The sequence below is a fragment of the Carassius gibelio genome, chromosome A19 (assembly GCF_023724105.1).
Source record: "Carassius gibelio isolate Cgi1373 ecotype wild population from Czech Republic chromosome A19, carGib1.2-hapl.c, whole genome shotgun sequence".
NCBI classification, from domain to species: domain Eukaryota; kingdom Metazoa; phylum Chordata; class Actinopteri; order Cypriniformes; family Cyprinidae; genus Carassius; species Carassius gibelio.
Genome location: NC_068389.1, coordinates 27647588 through 27667796, shown reverse-complemented (window position 1 = coordinate 27667796; position 20209 = coordinate 27647588). Strand labels below are relative to the sequence as shown.

The window sequence follows — 20209 nt, the reverse complement described above, 5'->3', positions numbered from 1 at the left end:
CGATTTGTGCTACATAAGAGTGTGTTTATGATTATGATAGGTTAAAATAATATGATTGCAAAATACCAGTGCAATATCAAGAACCATAACAGACTTTTTAGACTAATGAAATAACTGGAAGCGAATGACACCGGAAGTCCTGCACATTCACGTAAAAAATGGCGCCGGCTACAAAAGTCACTCACAAAAATAGTGTGAATTAAAAGCTAACAGGAATGGACTGAAAGACACTAAATTAAGAAAATATCCTTAAGAAAATACTGTTTTCAAATTAAGTGCCACACTTTTGTCTTGTAAGACTCACAGGCTCAAAGTAAGAAAGCGCCCGTGAACGCGAGTCAGCAGCAGCGAGGCGCGCGCGTCCGCGCAGATGCTCGTCACCGGCAGGAGTTCGTACACGCTGCGCGAAGCTGATCGTAGTGATCCGGTCTGGGATTCGCTGACACGGGTGATAAAGGAGCACAGAACATTTTTAGCCCCGCTACCCCATCAGTACCCCGCCCGGGGCAGATGATCTCAGCGCCATCAGGAGCTCAGCATCATTAGAAGGTGTTAATTGGAGTTAGTCGGAGTCTTCGCTTTCTGTCAAGAAGTCTGACAACAGAATTCATTAGACTTAAAAATACCGGGGCATTGAAATGAATTCAAGAGGGATTCGCTGATGAGGAAGGATTGTGAGCTGACAGACGGAACAGAGCTCCGAGAGGGTCCAATTCTCATTAAAAATGCCAAATATGGGCCCAACCGCGTGCATCTTGCTTAGAAAGTTTATCAACACGACCAGCATCTCATATTTAATACATCCAATATTTCATTGAGCTTCTCCATAAAAATACAGCAGGAAGAAAATTAATTGCCTCATCAGTTAAGAAAATGCATTGTGTCAGAAATGAATAGGTTTAAAAGGACAGGTCTTTAAAGATAGTTCCGCCTTTAGTCTTCAAAACAACACATTTTAATAAACTCTTGATGTTTTATTATAAGTTCTTTAGGTTTGTGGGTTATTGAAAACCACATAGATGCTGTAAAAAAATAATAATAATGCTATATTGAACATGCATTTTCTGTAAAGCTGCTTTGAAACGATGTGTGGTGAACGGCGCTAAACAAAAAAAAATGGAATTTGAATATTTTGAAAAACACAGACGAGTTATATTTCTCGGACAAAGTGTTAAATGCATTGGACAGACAATTCGTGCGGTTACTGTACAGAAGCAGCTCTAAATGTGTTCAGCAGGGTTTGTAAAGGAAAATGTATTTGTGTCACTTTCATTTAAAGCGCAAAATAGTGGCATAAAACACGAAGAGAGCAAATGAGGAACTGTAGTGACTTCCTCTGTCACATTCACCCAGAAATGCGTTTCGTGTGATCCGAAATAACTCCGGGAAAAGCTGCTGAATGTATAGGCGACAAACTCCTGCTTCAAAATAAAGAAATGTGACCAGCAGGCGTTCAGATAAAGACACAACGGTGCGTTTGTGGTTGATCTGGAGATCGAGATCCATCGTGATGTTTTTGGAGAAGCCAAAACTAAACGAACAGAATCTCTAAGAATAATTCGACTACATGTGTGTTCAGTGCAACATTTAAAAAGAATGATTCTGTTGACATTTAAGAACATTTAGAACGTTAGCCTATACATCAAAAATAGAAACATTCTAAAAATATTATTGATCTTTGGTTTATTGCACAAATTTTGTATGATTCTTAAATGGCAAATATTAGTTATATTTCAAAATCAACCCAAAACACTTTTAATTTTCCATCTGTCTGCTTTACAAACGTTTCGCTCATTGCCGCGAAAAACATCTGTTGATTTATTAAAATATTACTAGTTCACGTTGTTAACTGAACGTGGAGTATACAGTAGGCTATTAAATACATTTACGAATTTGATCATAATAGTTTTTCTAATCAACAGGTTCATGAATGAGCCTGTAAGCTTCAAATCAAGATTAACACACAATAAATAAAAACCACATTTAAAAATGAAGATAGAAGTGCTCAATATTGCAATGCAAATAAAGACAAAGAAAGTATGAAAAGCACATTTTATTTCACCTTTCATAACAGTGCCATTAGAACATTTGTACAAGATACGCCACAATCTAAAGTGCACAAATACTGTACAACAGAGGAATCTTAAATAAAAGGAAAAAAAAAATCACATCGGGCTTCATAGAAAAATATGATTAAAAAGAATTAAGGGCATGCTATATAAAAATAATCAAAAGTAAAAACCTCATTAAAATGAAGCGTATTTCACAAATGAGCCAAAAATAAAAAATGAACAAGCACAACCAGGGGGCACGAAAGCTTTGGCACTTGCAGATTAAAAGATTAAAAACACAACATGGGCAGATCACTTCAAACTAAATAAAGAGAGAGAGAGAAAGAGAGAGAGTCGACCCGAGTAAGCAGTTTTTAAGGGCTGGTGTAGAAGGCGTAATAACCCATGGCTTTATGGCTCTCTTTATTATACTCCTCAGAGCTCAAGTCCTCACACTTTATAGTGGGTGAAGCGTCTGTACTGGAGCCTCCAGGAGAAATGCGTCGCCTCTTACACACCATTGAGTATCCGCTGGTGTCCCCCGAATCTACAGCCTTCAGCACCGGAGGGGCCTCCATCCAGGAGCCAGTGCTGCCGGCCGCGGGGCCCGCCGTCGAGCTCTCGTCCTGCAGCTTGTCTTTAGAGGACAGCAGGTCGTCGGTGTACGCCGGAGGACTCGGTCGAGGAGACCAGGGCAAGCCGGTGGTCATCTTCCTCGGATACGAACTTCTGCTGCTCCAGCCGGCCGCCATGGAGGCGAAGGCCGAGTCGGGGTAGTAGCTGAGCGCGTGTGGACTCTGCAGAGGAAGTGGCTTGATGCCGTACGGCAGGAGGCTGGAGGCCGAGTACTCACTGTCATAGGACAGGTCCAGTTTACCGGACGCAGCGCTCTGCTGGACAAACCAGCGCTGAGCCGAAGCCGAGCCTGCAGCCGAGTCCTCGCTCTGAGGAGAGAGCAGGCCGTTGGTCTGTGGCACGGCGCGCTCGCTGGCGTAGAAGCGGTGGTTCTGCGGCAGGTTGTTTACAAACTGGTCTTGGAAGAAGGGCTGCATTGCATAGCGGGCGCCGGGGACAATCTGGTGCGAGCGCGGAGAATCAGTAGGAGATGGGGTCAGTCTGTCGCTCTCTGGAGCCGTGTACATCCTGAGAGAGAAGCGGCAGAGAAAGAGAGGATGTTAGGAGTTTGTATTATTAACGCTTGATCAGTTTCCTAAACTATGATGCTTTGTGCGATATCAATCAATGCACCATGGAAAAAGAGATTAAAACTAACAAAAAAAAAAAGTGCTGAAACTATTTTCACAATCAATTACAAAGAAACAGGAAGTATCACACTGAATTAATTGACAATGTTTTAAATAGAAAGAAATTGTATTTTTATTTTGTGAAAATGCTCTGTTATAATCGGTTTTATTTACAAAAAATATGATTTTTTTTCAAGTGTAGCTAAAGATCTTCGCTAAACAAGGGAAATAAAAAACAACTAATATATATATATATATATATATATATAAAACAAGGAAAATTAAATGTTTATTTCTTTTTACAAGTGTAACTAAAGATCTTCGCTAAACAAAAAGAAAATGTTAAATATAAAATTATTCACACACTCATGCATATATATATAACATATGTCAACTAGGTGAAAATACTTAAATCATTTATTTTTTAATAATTAAATATTCAGTAATACATAACAGATTTAATTTCAGTTAATATTATTAAATGAACCTAAAGCTACCATGAACTACCAATGATTAGTTTTATTTTTATTTGTGCACAATATTAGTTAATGCATTAACTGTTAACTAATGGATGTAAAATAATTGTAAAGTGTCATCATATAAATATCACAGCTAGTCTCAGTTTACCCGTGTTCACCCGTCATACTACAGATTTTTATAAACATTGCTTTGTAGCATGAATGCATAAATGAAATTGGAATCAACATTGAAAACCTTTCTTTTAATTGATAAAGAAAGGTTTTCAGACTCCAAATGTAGCTTGAGAGTCAAGTGTAAATAAAGGGAATGACAAAAGGAAGGCCCGTATGTTTTGAAGGGGTTTCGTAATGTGTTTTTGTAGTATGAAATGCACTTACGAATCATAATTGTCTCTGAAGCCTTTAGCGAAGGGGTTGTGGTCGATCTTGAGCTGTGTGATCTGCAATTAAACAAACAGCAGGAGTTCAGAAGCAGCGCAGAATGCAGAAGTGGCTGCAGGGAGCTGCGGCTGAGTTTCTGCTTACATCTGTGTTCTGGTAAGCCGTTACAGCGATGAACTGGTTTTCTGGGAAAGTGAAGGTTTGTGTTTTAGCTTCGGTGCTCATGTCCTCCACACCATCCTCTGTCACCTCCACGATGTGCAGCCGAGGCTGGTATTTGTGCAGGGACTGCAGGACGATCATCTGTATGAACACACACACACACACACACAGACAGAGTTCATGGCCAGAGTTTGCAGTTAGACATACAGAGAGGTGTCAAAGCCACACTGAAGATGACTGGAAGTTTCTACACGCACACAGTCTCGTCTTTATCTTTATTTTTAAATGCACCAGATGCATCTGTTCTTTGAGACATGTACTAAAATATCAGACTGTAAATTATTAAGATTCTAAGGTTCTGCTTTTTATTTCATATTTGGTCTTAAAGACGGTATACTTCATGCCTTAGTTTAAAAACATCACTTCCCAATAAAAACATATCAGCCTTTTTTTTTTTTTTTTTTTTTTTGCATGCCTTTTTTTTTTTTTTTTGCATGCCTTCTTTTTTTTGGCTTTAATAAAATGCATGCATGTCTTTAAAATAGTTTCAATCCACATTTCAAATTGCAAACTTCGTTGTAGATTAAAACAGTGAACACCGAGTGAGTTTTAAGGTTAGTTGTTTACCTGAGTATTGTTGTTATTTGCGCCTTTGTTGTTGGTTAGTTTCAGTTTTCCGAATGATATTTCTTGTCTCATCCAGTGTGCTCCAGTGTTTGGTGATTCTGGGTGAACATAAACCTTGTTTCCTGCAGAAAAACAAACAATTTCGATGTTTTGTGGTGGTAGCTAAATTATTAGTTTGTCTAAACAGACACATAATGCATTTAAAATAAGCAGCAGTGAACTTTAGCGCAAAAAAAAAAAAAAAAAATCCTTTATTAAAAACATGTATCGTGACTAAGAGCGATTTGTTTTGAATAATTCTAATACATCTAGCAGAATAACACGTCCACCCCCGCGTGTTCCCGAGTGTCATCGCTGCAAATCGCTCGTGTTAAATGTGAAACTGGTTTCATTGCAAAATACACTCATTTTTAAACGAAACGACACGGTAAACAGTGGAAAAAATTATTATGATAACACAAAACAATCGCGCGCATTCAGAAACACTCTTGGAAATCGTAACATCACATTTTAGTTTTAAAATGCCTGGTAAATTATTTTAAGAAATTCGTTGATTTTAATATGTTTCCGTTGCATTACACCAGGGAAGATTTTATATATTTAACCAATTCGATCAACACAAACTCGAATGTAAATTAAAATCCCACTCAAAAGAAAATTTTCGTTTTTTATTTGATTATAAATTATAAGTTATATTCATTTAATTGATGTATAATAATATATAATTTTATAGAACAAAAACAATGTTAATTTTTAACTGCAGATATATTCGGTTTATCATGATGCTAAAATAATTTTCACATCATCTTCGGTATTTATTTATTTATTTATTTTCCTTTTCTCCTCACCTTGCATGTTGTTGTCCGCTTTCCCGCAGGTGACCCATTTTCCGCCCTGAAATCTCCAGTGGTTCGGATCAGCCAGAATAACCTCCACAAACACGTTATAATGCGCCGTCAGGTTCAGTCCAGTGATATTAAAACTCAGAAAAGGGAACATTCGCCTGCGAATATGATCGTTAATAAAACACGAATTAGAACGGATTCGGGATTGATGTATCATCCCGCGAAAATGAATTCGATATTCAAACCAGGCGTATAATTTTATGAAATTGTAATTTACATATTTCATATTTGAAAAACAATTTTAAAAGCATGCATTTATGTTCTAAAATCCTATAATTTTTTTTAAATATTTTATAAAAACTAGTTTACATTTTCCAGCTCCTGAAGTTTCTTTCTTACCTGCCCTGTTTGGTGATGATCATCTCGGTCTGATGGCGGTGAAACTTGAGCCACAGTGGTCTGTTACACAGGTAAACCTGCGCCCTCGCCGCGGAGCCCGAGCCCGGGATGGGCATCGAGCTCAAACCGGAGCCTGGTCCGGGATAGGACGGGTACAGACACCCGGGACCCTGTCCGAACTGATACCCGCTCCCAAACTGACTCCGACTGGCGCACACGGCGGAGGAGAACCCGGCGGGCGGAAGAACCGAGCCGTAATGCAGAGACGACGAATACCTGGACCCGTTCGAGCCGCTGTACACCGACCCGGTCTGGCCTCCGTACGGGAAGAGAGAGCACGGGTTGGTGACGTCTGAGCTCGGTTGGGTCGAGGATATGAAATAGCGGTCAGTGCCTAGCTCGTCGATGTTGTAACGGCGGGCGCTGGACAGCTCATCATCTCCACCGATCACTGGGGAAGTTTTCCGGGCGTCCGGTGCGGCGGCCGCCGCTGCTGCTGCTTTAGTCCCGGTGAAGCCCTCACTGTCAGCCTCATCCATCAGCGCGCTCCCGCCGCTCAAAAACTTCTTGGCCCCGGAGCTCTGCTCGGTTTCAGTTCGGTCCATGTCCTGGAAGTCTATCTGCGTTGACCCCGGGCTGTTGTTGGTGCTCTCGGAGGACGACGACAGGTTATAGAAGGTCTTGGGTAAGTTTACAGATGCGCCAGGGAGGATGCTTTCTAACTGCATACTTCACTGCACTGACACGGGGATGAGAATCAATGAAAAGCAGGTGGAGATCAATAAGTAGATCACACCAGGACGCGGATCCGTGCGCCCCGCAGCTTGACCTCTGAAGCGACACCTCCGGATTTTCAACTGTAATCTGTGAGTGACAGAATTGTTTGAGAGAGTTTTTATATGATCCCACTCGAGGGGGCGGAGCCTCGGCAATTCGTGCGTTCTGAACGTGTTCTCATTGGCTCGGAGGCCTTCTTTTTATCTCTACTATTATTTAAAACGCATGCATTTTTGTTCTTTTTTTATTATTTTAGCCAGTTCTTCTATTTTTGTTGACTTAAAATGTATCCATGCTACAAAGGTAGGTCTGCTGTTATTAACAGTATAGGTTACTATATTTAATTGGATTGTCTAACAATTTGTGGTTTTGACTAAAACTTTCTTAAACAGAACATTTCGAAATTCGTTTCCAGCCAATTAATGAGTGTTAATTTGAGACTGACATTGAACCCGCAGAGGAACTTGACACCCATTTTAGAAGCACCGACAACAAAACAATTAACGGGTCCTCCAGGCTGACCTGAGAACGGTTTTACTTGGCAACTCAAATAATTAACAAACGATTAACGGCGAAACCAAACTCACCACAGACTGTCAGGCAGGACCGCCATGTCTCGAGCTCGTCGCGTGGCAGGGTTAAAGTTGAGCCCTCTCCGGATCAGTGTGTTTGGGGTAAATCACGCTTCACCTGCACGCGCCCAGACGCTTTTCTCTTCTTTTCAACGCAAAAAAATCCCTCTGCTGTTGACAACGAAACGCACAAGTAAGCATTCGACAATTAAGTGAGATTTTAACGTGCAATTACCCAATGCATTTGCCCTATAGAAAAGTGTAGTTTATATATACATAAATTTAAGTGCCTAATCTAGGTGTTCTAATGTGTATTTCTATTGTGAAACTCTGTTTCAGCGTCTACATGATCCGGGCGACAAACTGCTGGAGATTGTTTTCGGCGTGCACGAGGTGAGTGTGGCGTGAGGCGCGCTCGTGCGTCACCTGAGGGGTTAAAAAAACAACAACAACAAAAAAAAAACTTGCGCCTTTATTATTATTAATAATAATAATTACAATATACCCTGGTTTTAAAATAGATGTATATGTTTTTTTAAGTGAAAGCAAATAAAAATACATTCATGTTTATTTTTAAGTATCTATTCTCTTTAGAATTAAAATATTAGGCTAACTAATTGTAAATAGGCATAATTTTTTTTAATAATTTCTAAACAACGGATAATCAAAAATGGCTTAAAGACACTGAATAAAGTGTTTATTTCTAGAATACTCATATTTGTTTATTAAATAGAATATCATGCATTAATTAGGCTATTATGTGTTTAAAGCGAAACATTTTTTGTGCACGAAATAAGCAGGTTGTATGGATCAAAACGTCTGGAGGATTCAAACAATATCAGAGAACATTTTCAGAGAGAGAGAGAGAGAGAGAGAGAGAGAGAACACACGCAGGTCAACAGATGGAAAAACAATTGAGCCCCAGTTCACCATAAGGTAATATCTGATTGTCTTTATCATCAGGCGGTGGTAATAAAAAGAGAGGGGCGGGGGCTCAACCCCTCTCCAAGCTCAGGGAAACCGGCCAATTATTTTTCCGTGTGAAGGAACCGGTGATAGTGAAGGAAGAGACAGCTTGAGGATAGACACCGCCTTATTAAAACCCTTCTGTAACACAAATATGATAAAAGAGATATATATAGAGAGAGGAAAACGGACAGGCCGCAAAACTTCGCGATGCACGGAGCCACGCTGACCGGGTGGCGATAATGGTCGGTTACCCGGAAAGGGTCACCCGCTCAGCGCGAGAGCTCTTTAATGAAAACCCCACCGGGTGTCCTCATCAAACCCATCCGCTGACTCTCTTTAGCTCGTCATTGTAATTAAATTCCTTGATGACAGCCACGGGCCTGATGACAAACTAAAGAGTCTGTTATACATTTAATAAGTCACAGGTTGTGATTATATTCAAACACTAGCATGCATTAACCTATTCTCACTTCAAATTAGCTTTCTATGTGGCCCATTTGACCTCTTTCTATTTGCTTTCAGAGTGATGATATGATTTGCCCTTGCTGTGGCTCTCTCACACATTATTCCTTAAATCAACAACATCTGCAGCTTCAATCTTTAAATCCTGCTCAGACATTATCAGTGTAATGAGAAACCAGTGTTGGATTCGGACTTGTGTCGGCTCAGTCGGTGTGTCTAAATTATGAGATCAAATCCTGAAATCATCTCAACTAGGTGTGATGTAAAGACGATCCACACAAAGCACCTGAGCAACACACACACACACACACTCAGGAATGATTATGCGTTCTCACCTGACAGATCCCGGGTCCCAAGTGCCTTGTAGTTTTTAAGGTGTGAGATTCACAAGGATTAGCTCCCAGCTAAGAGGAATATTGAGACGAGAACGACTTCACCGTGCAGAATACACAATTCTGCTTTCTACAGGAGAATCTCGCTTTAATAATGTCAGTCATACACTCTTAAAAATAAAGGTTCTTTATTGGCATCTACATGGTTCCGTGAAGAACCTTTGGAATCTTTCCATTCCACCAAAGGTTCTTTATATGATTAAAATGTTCTTTACATTCAGAAAAAAATGGTTCTTTAAAGAACGGTCGAGTGAATGGTTCTTAACCATAAATGGCTCTTCTGCGTTCTTAAAAATAAAGGTTCTTTATTGGCATTCACAGGTCCATGAAGAACCTCTAACATTTACATTTGACAAAAGGTTCTTTATAGTGTTAAAAAAGGTTCTTTGAGGAACCCAGAATGGTTCTTCCATGGCATCGCTGTGAAACACCCCACTGGAACCTTTTTTTTTTTTTTTTTTTTTAAATGTATCCATGCAATTAAAATAAATGAAATGAAGAGCTTTAAATTGAGCTTTGGAACAGTTACAAAAAGAAAGATTCTTTATTTTCATCTATATGGTTCCATGACGAGTCTTTGACATCCATGGAACATTTTCAATTCCACAAAAGATTCTTTAGAATGGAAAAAGTTTTTTTTTTTTACATTATAAAATGTTATTCACTCTAAAATATAAAGGTTCCAAATGGGTGTTTTGTCATTTTTGGAACCTTTCTGTGAACCATTACTTTACTTAGTGTGAAGAACATTTTAATAATTTAAAGAACAATTTTCCACTTTACAAAACCTTTTTTTGCAATGGAAAAAACTAATGGATGTTAAAGGTTCTTCATGGAACCACAGACGCCAATAAAGGACCTTTATTTTGAAGAGTCTTCACACTACAGTATTACAAATGAAGGTTCCCAAATGCAGTTTTTGCAGGAAGGAACCTTTCAGTGAACAGTTCTTAAAATAACCTTTTTATTTTCTGAGCATGAAGAACATTGTAATAATCTAAATGAGCTTTTGTGGAATGCAAAGGTTCCATGCATGTTAAAGGTTCTTCATGCACCGTAGAAGCCAATAGCTTAACTCTTCTGTTTCTGGTTCTTCTGTTGAAAACATCCTTTTGGATCCTTTATTTATTAAATTTTTTAATTTGCTTTAGTTTATTGCTTTTTATATTTAGGCCAAAAATATGTGTGCACATTATCCGTGTGCAGATGTGTTATATATGTGTGTTTGCATGTGTGCAATCTAGAGACGTGTGAAGAATTTTGGGAAAAGGGGCTAAAAATCTGTGAAAAGACAGAGAGGGGGGCTGGAACTCAGCTGGAAACTGATTGGCTGCCAGCCTGAGGAGGAAATAAGAATCTGCTGTCCTCTCCGGTCTGAGACCTCGGTGACCAGGCGCAAGATGTCTGTCACGGCCCCCGAGGGCCCCGCGGCGTCCCCACAACACTCCTCTGCCTCTGAAAGCATCTTTCTCCTTTTATTATTGACTCAAAACGCCACCCAGTCTTTATTTCCCTTGCTCGGTCTCTCTCCGTCCCGAGCGCACAGGAGAGAGTCGGGCGAAAGGCTGCGGGTGAATCAGGGTCACTCAAAATCAATACTGTGCTTTTAGATGGGACAGATACATAAGGGACGGTAATCGTCTTAAATGTTCTTTTGTAGCTCTCAGAGGCTTTGAGACGGGTGACGGTGGATTTGGGATCCTGACTCTTCTTTTTAAGCACACAACTGTGAGTGTTTTTCATTGTGGTTCACAGAACTGAAGACTTGGGTCAGACACAGTGATTTCACTCGGGTTAATGTAAACTCTTGAATGCATATAATGCATAGTTCACGGATGTGTGCATGAAAAATAAACAATATGCTAAAGCACATTGTTAACCATGTTTTCATAGGTGCTGTATAGATCAAGTTTAGTCACATGAACACATTTTCTTAAATACCTGAGAGCATCGTAGTAAACGTCACAGTTTGTGCTACAGACCTTAATGAAACCTCATAACATGCTTATTTCTTTTTTTAAATTTAAAATGCATGCTCTTGCACAATTTTTTTACTTGGCATATTAAAAACAAATGTTAAAAAAGCATGCATATGCATTTATTTTAACTGGAAAATGAAATAAATAATCTTCCGTGCTATTGAAGTGACGCGGTGGAGTGACAGTCGCTGTGCACACGTTCGCGCCCTTTGACCTGTCATGTCACGCCGCTGTGTGCAGACCTGACGTGACAGCGGTGTATCAGCGTGTGCCTTGCGGTGGCGTCGCCCTGCGCTAAATGTCCTAGCCGTGTATCATACCGCGGCTCCGTTACTGAGGTCAGATGACAGACTGGAGACACATTTACCCTCAAACGCTGTCAACACCTCGTTACACCCGACGGACACAACGGGCCATTTACAGTCTCCAGATGAGGCCTAATCGATCAATTATTAAACTTCAGTTCAGTTTAAAGTATTTTATTGGCATAAGTGTTTACATAGAAATAGTCAAAGTGTTATACAACAAAACAAGTAATAAAAAAAGAAACATACAATATAACAAACCACAATTAAATAGTATTAAAATAAGGTGCTAGCTAAGTAATGAATAAAAAATATGTTTATATCTGACCTCATAACATGTCTATTTTTCAGTAGAGGTGTGCCATTCATTTTCTAAACGTTTAGAATGTTTTTTGGGATAAAAAAAAGGCAAAAAGGCTTGTGTTTGAATTAATTAAATTATTAATAGTATTTTTTTTTATTATTGTTTTCTGCAGTGCAGCAGTGTTTTTATTTTTATTTTTTTATTATATTTTATATTTTAAAAAATTCATGGCGGTCAAATGTTTTATAATTTTAATTTAAAGAATACTGTCTGACTGAAATTTTAATTAGTGAGTCATTAGTGTTATTCTAGCATAATATACTATTGTTGTTTTTGTTGACATTTTGAATTATTTTTTCGGATTGGATTTTCTGTCTTCATTGTGATTTTTTTTTTAAGTGTCAGTAGTTTTTATACATTTTTATTTATTTGTTTTAGTACTTATATATTAGTCGGTTGAATACATTTTTTAAATATTAACTGTATTTTTATTGTATTTTTTTATTTTATTTCAAGTGTCTTTAGTTTTCGTTAGCTATAATGACCCTGATCGTTACATTAGTAGCATTCATTAACGTCGTATTATATTGTGATATTTCACAGTTGGCGCACAAAATGAACACTATAAGTGCAGCTCTTTCAGTTGAGTTCAGAAAGTATGGATTGGTTTTTGAAGCATGTATCAGTCTCCCATCGCTCCACCGAACCTCAAGGCTCCCAGAGAAACAAACAAGCTTGAATTACGGCGCATACGCATAGATTAATTCCAACTGAGCCCTAAGTTTACGCTTCCTCATAAACCCGCTCCCGTTCTGACCCGTTCACCATGTACAGTGACCCCCGGGAATATTCAGTAATGTTAAGTGACCCCTAAAAGTAAAACAAACCCCAAACAAATCAATGCTGAAAGGGAGAGTTCACCTAAAAATGTGAGTTGTGTTGCATTTACTCACTGCAAACATCCAGAGTCCAAAGGTGGGTTTTATTCCAGCTGATTGGTTTCGTCCTTTTCATATTTAAGTATTAAAGATTGGAGTTTATTTACTTTTCTGCTTAGCAAAACTAAGATTAAATTAGTATTCAAGTTAGTAAATGATGATGAAACTGAGTTTTTGGCTGATTTATTCCTGATGCATGTCATGATTGGCCTTTTTACAGTACTTACAGTTAAGTATGCAAAGGACAAAACTGGGTAAAAAGAGGATGAATTGCAGTTTGTCTGGAGTAGATGTGGACAGATTCTGCCAAAGCACACTATGAAATGGATGTGCACCATATATTATGAAGCCACACTTCAGTCTTGCATTACAAACAGCGTAAATAATGACAGAATTGTCATTTTTGGGTGAACTAACCCAAGGCTTTCCAAAATAAATAGAGATTTTTGGTGTTGTTGTTTGAATTGCTTTATATTTGTGAATTCCAGTGTCTCTAAGACGGCAGAATCAAAGGCCGTGGATTAGATGTGCGTGGCAGAATGCACACATGCAGATTGTGGATTGAATATTGTGCGGGTTTTGGCGCGTCTGCTCGATCTGATCTCCTGTAGTCATCCAAGGGAACTGGGGCCGTCGAACACCACATAATAACATTAACAGATACATGGATGAGTCCTCAGTATAACCTCACGGATCAGACTTTGTGGATTTCCTAAAGCAGCACGGTTTCTGTCTAGCCCCGGTCAGGTTTGAGTCGGGCACCGTCTTGGCCTCCTAACTGGAGCTGACCTCTGGCTGACCCCGGGCTGGGTCCGACGCTGACCCATTTCTGGCCTCGGATCTCTCTCGTCACAGTACGGAGGAGCCATCGACCGGCCGGGCCTCAGGATGACAGGTGCTAAAAGTTTGACAGCGTAGGCCAGAGATACATGAACATGAACATTTTGAGTGTTAGTGTGTGCGTGTGTGTGCTGGCATCTGCACTGCAACCAGTCATTTTAGTATTATTTTATATATCCTGCCAATTTGTATTAATATTTTTTAAATTATTTTTTCATATTTTGTTTTCATTTTAGTAATTTTATTTTGTTATTTAAAAAAAAATATATTTTTATTTTAGGTTTGTTATTTTGATTTCCGTTTTAGTTTTCAATTTGATACACTTTTTGTATTTTAGTGCTTCAACTCGTGTCAAATAGTTGCTAAGGCAACATTTCACATGATCAGTAAAATTTTTAAAGATGCAATATTTATATTTTATTTTAGCTTAATTTTAATGAATATAATGAGTACTTTTTATTTAATTTGTATTTAATTTAATTAAATTTTTTTTTAATTTTAAATGCCAATGATTTGCCATATATATATATATATATATATATATATATATATATATATATATATATATATATATATATATATATATATATATATATAAATGCAAATACAAATATATTATATTTGTAAATTCTTAATTTAATAATTAAATTCTACAACAAATTTTCTTTGTTGAAATTGTTGTGCCAATTCAGAAAACTTAAATAGAATATAAAATATAAAACGAATTATATCAGAGGAAATTAATGTTGTTTTGCATGTTTATTTGTTATTTTATTTTTTTGCTTTAAAAAATAAACCAACTAGTCATTCTGCTCCAATAATGAGTCAAGTAAAGGATGTCAGAATCACAGCTGTATTGTTTCCAGATTTGAAACAGGTCATTATAGTAAAGTAAAACTAAAAGTAAAACCATAAAGTGTCTTACAATAAAAAAATTTATATATTTTACTAAATAATAAAAAATAATACATACATGCATAAATAAAAAGAACAATATATAATAGGCTGTTACAGTTGTATTGTTTCCACTCTTTTAGATTAGTATCCGATGTGTATATAGAAACATATATTAAACTATATAAAACAATAACTTGATAAACAGTAACTAATAAAAATGACAAAAATACACAATGAAATGACTAAAAATGTAAATTAAAATTAACGTAAAAAAGAATATACAAATAAAAAGTACTTCACAATATTAAATAACTATTAAAGTATCTTTAAAATGTCAAGTTAAGCACACTGCATTGTGGGATACCATATTCCCTACACATTTTAGTGATTCATACAGGAAATTCAGGTAGCACTTTATTATACAGTCCTGTTCCTCATGTACGTACTGTGTAATAACTAAGTGCTGAACCTACCTCTACCCCATGAACTTTCTGAGATAAATACACTGTAAGTACACTATAAGTACATGCAAGTACACGTACTGTGAAATAAACGGACATATGCATACTGCACCGTGTGCATACTAAATACTGTAATGCTTTACTGAATTTAGTCTTTGTGATCGAGTCTGTGGGAGTGTGTTTTGAGAGTAACATGCTAAGGGGCCAAGATTATTCACCGTTATCCTCTCGGTGTGTGTGTGTGTGTGTGTGTGTGCACTTTGGAGGGTCCGGCGGTGGTGGCCCGTGAGTGCTGTTACTCAGGAACAAGCAGGGCTTTTATCACATCTCCAGCTCTGACTCAGAAACTGCATTTCGCTGCTCTCTCTCTTTCTTCGGGACGGCGAGCAGACGCAGTTCTCTGCAGCAGTTCAGCAGCCGCGCACGGGCCTGTCTCTGTGAGTCAGAGGTTTTTACACCTTTCACTAAACACACACACACACACACACATCTCTGTCTCTCAGCCTACTCAGGCATATGCTGCTTATGTCGACATGTTTATTGCTTTAAAACTGACCCCATAGAGAGAGGGAATCCCCCACAGAGGGTCTCTGGAGACGTAAAACCCATGCTCTCGTCTCTGAACACTCGTGTCAGTTCAACTGATTGAATGCAAGTGAGATGCTTTCGTATTTAATATCAGTGGATTCTGTGTCATCTTCTCATTATTCATCACACACAAACTCTGGTCCACTTTGCATCTTATTCTGTTCTGGCAAGGATGGATGTAAATCATCCAAACGTGTTTTTATTTATTTATTTTTTAATAGTTTGGAAAATTGGTAGGGTAGAGATTATTTCTCAGACAAAATGCATACATTGAATTTATTTCTGCTGTAATGAAAATGAAAACATCCTGGAAACTCTGTCTGTTTTATCAGTCATCATATCAATTATCTGCCCTAGAAAAACAGACTTGTCAGTATATGCCAGATTTTCCGCATCGGTGCGTCCCAGTACAGCATATTCTCATTCCTAGCCGTCTTTGTCATCAGCGGCGCTCTCTTTGGCGAGTCTCTGGTCTTTGATGAGGAGAATCTCAATATTGAAGGTGCAGGACAGCAGAGGTCTGTGTATTTATCTGAGACGCTGTACAACAGTCTGGACGGGCCGCCTGTCGACTGGACTCAGATCAGTATCAGACGCTGATCAGACGCATACACACACACAGGCCCGATGACAGCAGGCACTCCTGATAAACAGACCCCCCCCCCCCCCTCAACACACACACACACACATTCACGTTCTATCCATTTGGTCACCAGAATGGCCCATCTTTTTAAACTTGCATTCAAATTCTTTTCATTCCATCCATCCATCCATCCATCCATCCATCCATCCATCCATCCATCCATCCATCCATCCATCCATCCATCCATCCATCCATCCATCCATCCATCCATCCATCCATCCATCCATCCATCCATCCATCCATCCATCCATCCATCCATCCATCCATCCATCCATCCATCCATCCATCCATCCATCCATCCATCCATCCATCCATCCATCCATCCATCCATCCATCCATCCATCCATCCATCCATCCATCCATCCATCCATCCATCCATCCATCCATCCATCCATCCATCCATCCAACCAACCAACCAACCAACCAACCAACCAACCAACATATTTAACATATAACCTACTTGTAGAACTAAAAAAAAATTACATTTATTGAAAATATCTATTTAAAATGCTTATGGTGGTAGGAATAAAAGGCTTCTTTCTTATTCTTGGCCGTTTTCACCAAAGATAGGCTTTCTCAGTTTTGTGTTTCTTTAAATTCAGAAACGAAATGCATTTTTCAGCTCAAGTTAAACTTGATGCACGTTAACTCAAACTATTGAAATTAAAGCCGTCCTTTGAAATGCGACTCTGATCGCTTCTCCACGATCAAAGTCAAATCCCCAAGAGAAAGTCCAGGCTGTTCTCAGATCAGCTGCTGTGGGGAGATTCCACCAGCACATGACAGGAGTGTGTTGCTTTGGATCGTCTGTTGGGTGTTTGCGTTTCCTTCTGTGCTTGTAGGTTAGCCATGACGGGAGTCCAGACACATGCGATCTACCCTGAACATGCTGCCTGCGAGAGAGAAAGAGAGGCAGAGAGGTCTTGGCTTTGGAGGATTTGGACCTCTCAGCCTAGAAACAGCCGGCCCAGTTTGGACTCAGACCTTGTGTTAATGTTCTTTTTTTTTCTCCAATACAAATCTGTTGTGTAGCAACCCCCAGATTCTCCTTTACCCACAAACCGCATGTGTTTTTAAATGCACCGCAACACACAGAGACATGTTGCTTATTCAGGTATACATGCACTGCTACACTAGATCAAATCAGACCTTCCTCCCAAACAAAAGATGTCATAAAAGTCTTCTTTTAAATGTGCAGTGCATTTCATATTTTGAGGGTTTTTCACCTTGAACGCTTCATATTGCTGGACTCCATTGACTTTCATTGTATGCACATTTAAAAATATCGGTTACACGTTATTTTAGGGTCCAATTCTCACTATTAACTAACCATTAACTATGACTTTTGCCTCAATAAACTTCTTATTTACTGCTTATTAATAGTTTATAAGGTAGTTGTTAAGTTTAGGGTATTGGGTAGGATTCTTGATGTCATGCATTATATGTACTTTATAAGCGCTAATAAACAGCCGATATGTTAATAATAGACATGCTAATAAGCAACTAGTTATTAGTGTGAATTGGACCCTATACTAAAGTGTTACCAAAATATCTTTTTTTATTCCACACAGCTTCAAACCTGCGTGACTTTCTTTCTTCTGAGACATTTTGGGGTGAACTGTCCCATTTAAGCATGTTTAGGTCTTATTGTGATTGACTCATTGGTGCGCCTTATTCTAAAGAAGATAAAAAATGTTTTTCACAATTTTAATTTAATTGCAACACCTCTGGGTGTGAAGCAATATTCAAATCAAAATTAAGATGAACAATGTAGAGCTGTTCAATTTCAGTATGGAAAGCGGTTTAGTTTAGTTTCAGTATGAATGGTTTTCAGTATGAATGGAAGTTAGATGGTTTTTTTTAATTTGTATATTGATGAAAAACACTGATAGTTTTTAAGACCGAAAAATGTCAGATAGGATGAATGAAAGACATTTCTATGTTACACAAATAACTCTTTAGTCTGTAGTTTTATTAAATCTTCTGATGCCATAAGAATAAAGAAAGCATTACGCTAGAACTTTATTAATGACTATGTATAGATTCTGGGCTATTGTTTGATGTTGTTTCAGACTAGTGGAAAGAAAACATCCAAAAAACACATTTATTTTATTGCGATTTATCTATTTGCGCCTGTAGATTTTTATTACAATACATTTCTTTAAAGGGGTCATATGATGCAATATAAATTTTTTCTTTCTCTTTGGAGTGTTGCAAATACTTGGTGGATAAAGAAGATCTGTAAAGTTGAAAAGACTAAAGTCTCAAATCCAGGTCACTATGTGGGAATAGCATAACACGTCCCAGATATTCACGCAAAGAAAGGAGTAACTTTTGTTCTCGCTGTTGATGCCAGAGCCATGTTCTAGAGATGCTGTGTTTCATTGTGAAAGCGAAACTACTTTGTTTGGCCTTCCAAAAGAGGATAAACTAGAAATCAGTAGTTAAGGTGTATTGACAACACTGTTCCAGAACAGTTCAACCCAAATATTCCGATTTTATGGAGAACAAGGACTGATTCTTGTGAGAGTAGACTATAATGCTTCTGTGGCACAAACGCTGTTTCTATAAAGTTGGGCAGTTCAAACAAGACAGTCTGGCACTTCTGACTCACAGCCTGCGAGAAACTTTACATATTTAAAGGATTTGCCACTGACGATTCAAAAACAAGTTTTGAGCAGTGTAGAGTAGCGCTTGTTGTTTGTTGTTTCTCCGATCACAAATGCAGACATGGTTTTATGTTAACACAGCGCGATACGCAACGCAACATGTAAAAGGACTGTATAAGTCATTATAATCAATTATGTCCCAACAAGATGCAACAAATGCCTCGTTGTAATGGGTTTTATTGGTTTTGTCTCACTTCCAAACACACCAATACAACATTTTTCAGAAAAAGTCTGATACGATATCATTTTTGGTACTTGCCGATACCGATACTGATACCGATAACCGTATTTTCACATCATTTGGATTTATTTTTTGTTTTTTAATATTGGGTACAGAAACAAAATAATAATAATAAATACAGTAAAAATATGAATCATGTTAGTTGGCTTGATTTAGCAAACAGATATTATCTTTATCGTTATTTCTACTCTTAATCATACCTGTTAAAATGTATTGTATAAGCTTTTGTTAAGTTCACTGTTAATTTTAATGGCACATTAGAGGTGCTCCATTGCAACAGCTCAATACTGTAATCACAAATATTCTATTTATAATAACATTTTAAATAGATCTTAAAAAGGTGTATATTGAACGTTTAACATTCGATGAATTACTTGAATGTACTTCATAGGCGTCCTTAATCTCTAATAACTCTATTCTACTCTATGTTATTCTGTTTTGAGTGTTTCTTTTTCTGGAAACAGCTGTTAAGATGCTTTGTGGGCTTCGACTTTTGGTATTAGTGGCATTTTTACGAGTTCAGGAGCGCAGTATTGGGCCGATAACCATACCAATATCGGTATCGGTTCATCCCTAACTAACAACGAAATTTACAGTTTTATTCCTATCTATATTCTGAAGGTTTTTACTGAAGAGTTTGTTAACATAAAAATCAGCTGATACAGTTTATACAACAGTTTTTTCTGGTTTATGGAGTGATAAAGAGGGGTATCCATAACCCCCTCTGTAAAAACTTGTAGTACAAAAGATGTTTTTTGATTAGAAGAGGCTTTGTACTGAGTCTAAGTTGCAAAATATCTGTGGGTGTGTTGTGGTACTTGAGAAAAGCCTTTGTAATATTGCTGGTTGGCGTCTGGGACGGGCCCTCATGGCACCGCTCGACACGTCACGTCAGTCCTGATGCGTGCACGATGTATAAGAATCGGTCCTGAGCTCAAGTCGAGTGCAGAAGCATCAATCAGCTCAGAAAAATCACACCTCGAG

The 20209-nt window shown here is 38.2% G+C and overlaps 1 protein-coding gene and 1 long non-coding RNA gene across 4 annotated transcripts in view; one reads left to right on the top strand and one right to left on the bottom strand.

Annotated features, from left to right (window-relative positions):
* Positions 1–2038: 2038 nt before the first annotated feature.
* On the bottom strand, positions 2039–7950 carry LOC127935620 (eomesodermin). The gene is made up of 7 exons (XM_052533693.1): positions 7553–7950; positions 6189–7052; positions 5793–5947; positions 4945–5066; positions 4300–4458; positions 4153–4214; positions 2039–3194 (listed from the first exon to the last, which is right to left on the bottom strand). Exons 2-7 carry the CDS (start codon positions 6914–6916, stop codon positions 2426–2428), a joined length of 1995 nt encoding a protein of 664 aa, XP_052389653.1. The 5' UTR covers positions 6917–7052; positions 7553–7950; the 3' UTR covers positions 2039–2425.
* LOC127935621 (uncharacterized) overlaps positions 7581–20209 on the top strand; it is a 61475-nt gene continuing 48846 nt past the window's right edge. For all 3 annotated transcript variants that reach the window (XR_008148131.1, XR_008148133.1, XR_008148132.1), the window contains exons 1-2: positions 7581–7730; positions 7877–7930. This is a non-coding gene — a long non-coding RNA (uncharacterized LOC127935621). The remainder of the gene's footprint in view (positions 7731–7876; positions 7931–20209) is intronic.

Coding starts and splice junctions, on each gene's coding strand:
- LOC127935620 (XM_052533693.1), bottom strand. CDS start 6,916: ATGCAGTTAGAAAGCATCCTCCCTGGCGCATCTGTAAACTTACCCAAG. Junction 5,067..5,792: donor AGCGGACAACAACATGCAAG/GTGAGGAGAAAA, acceptor GTTTTTCTGCAG/GAAACAAGGTTTATGTTCAC. Junction 4,459..4,944: donor CAAATAACAACAATACTCAG/GTAAACAACTAA, acceptor GTGTTCATACAG/ATGATCGTCCTGCAGTCCCT.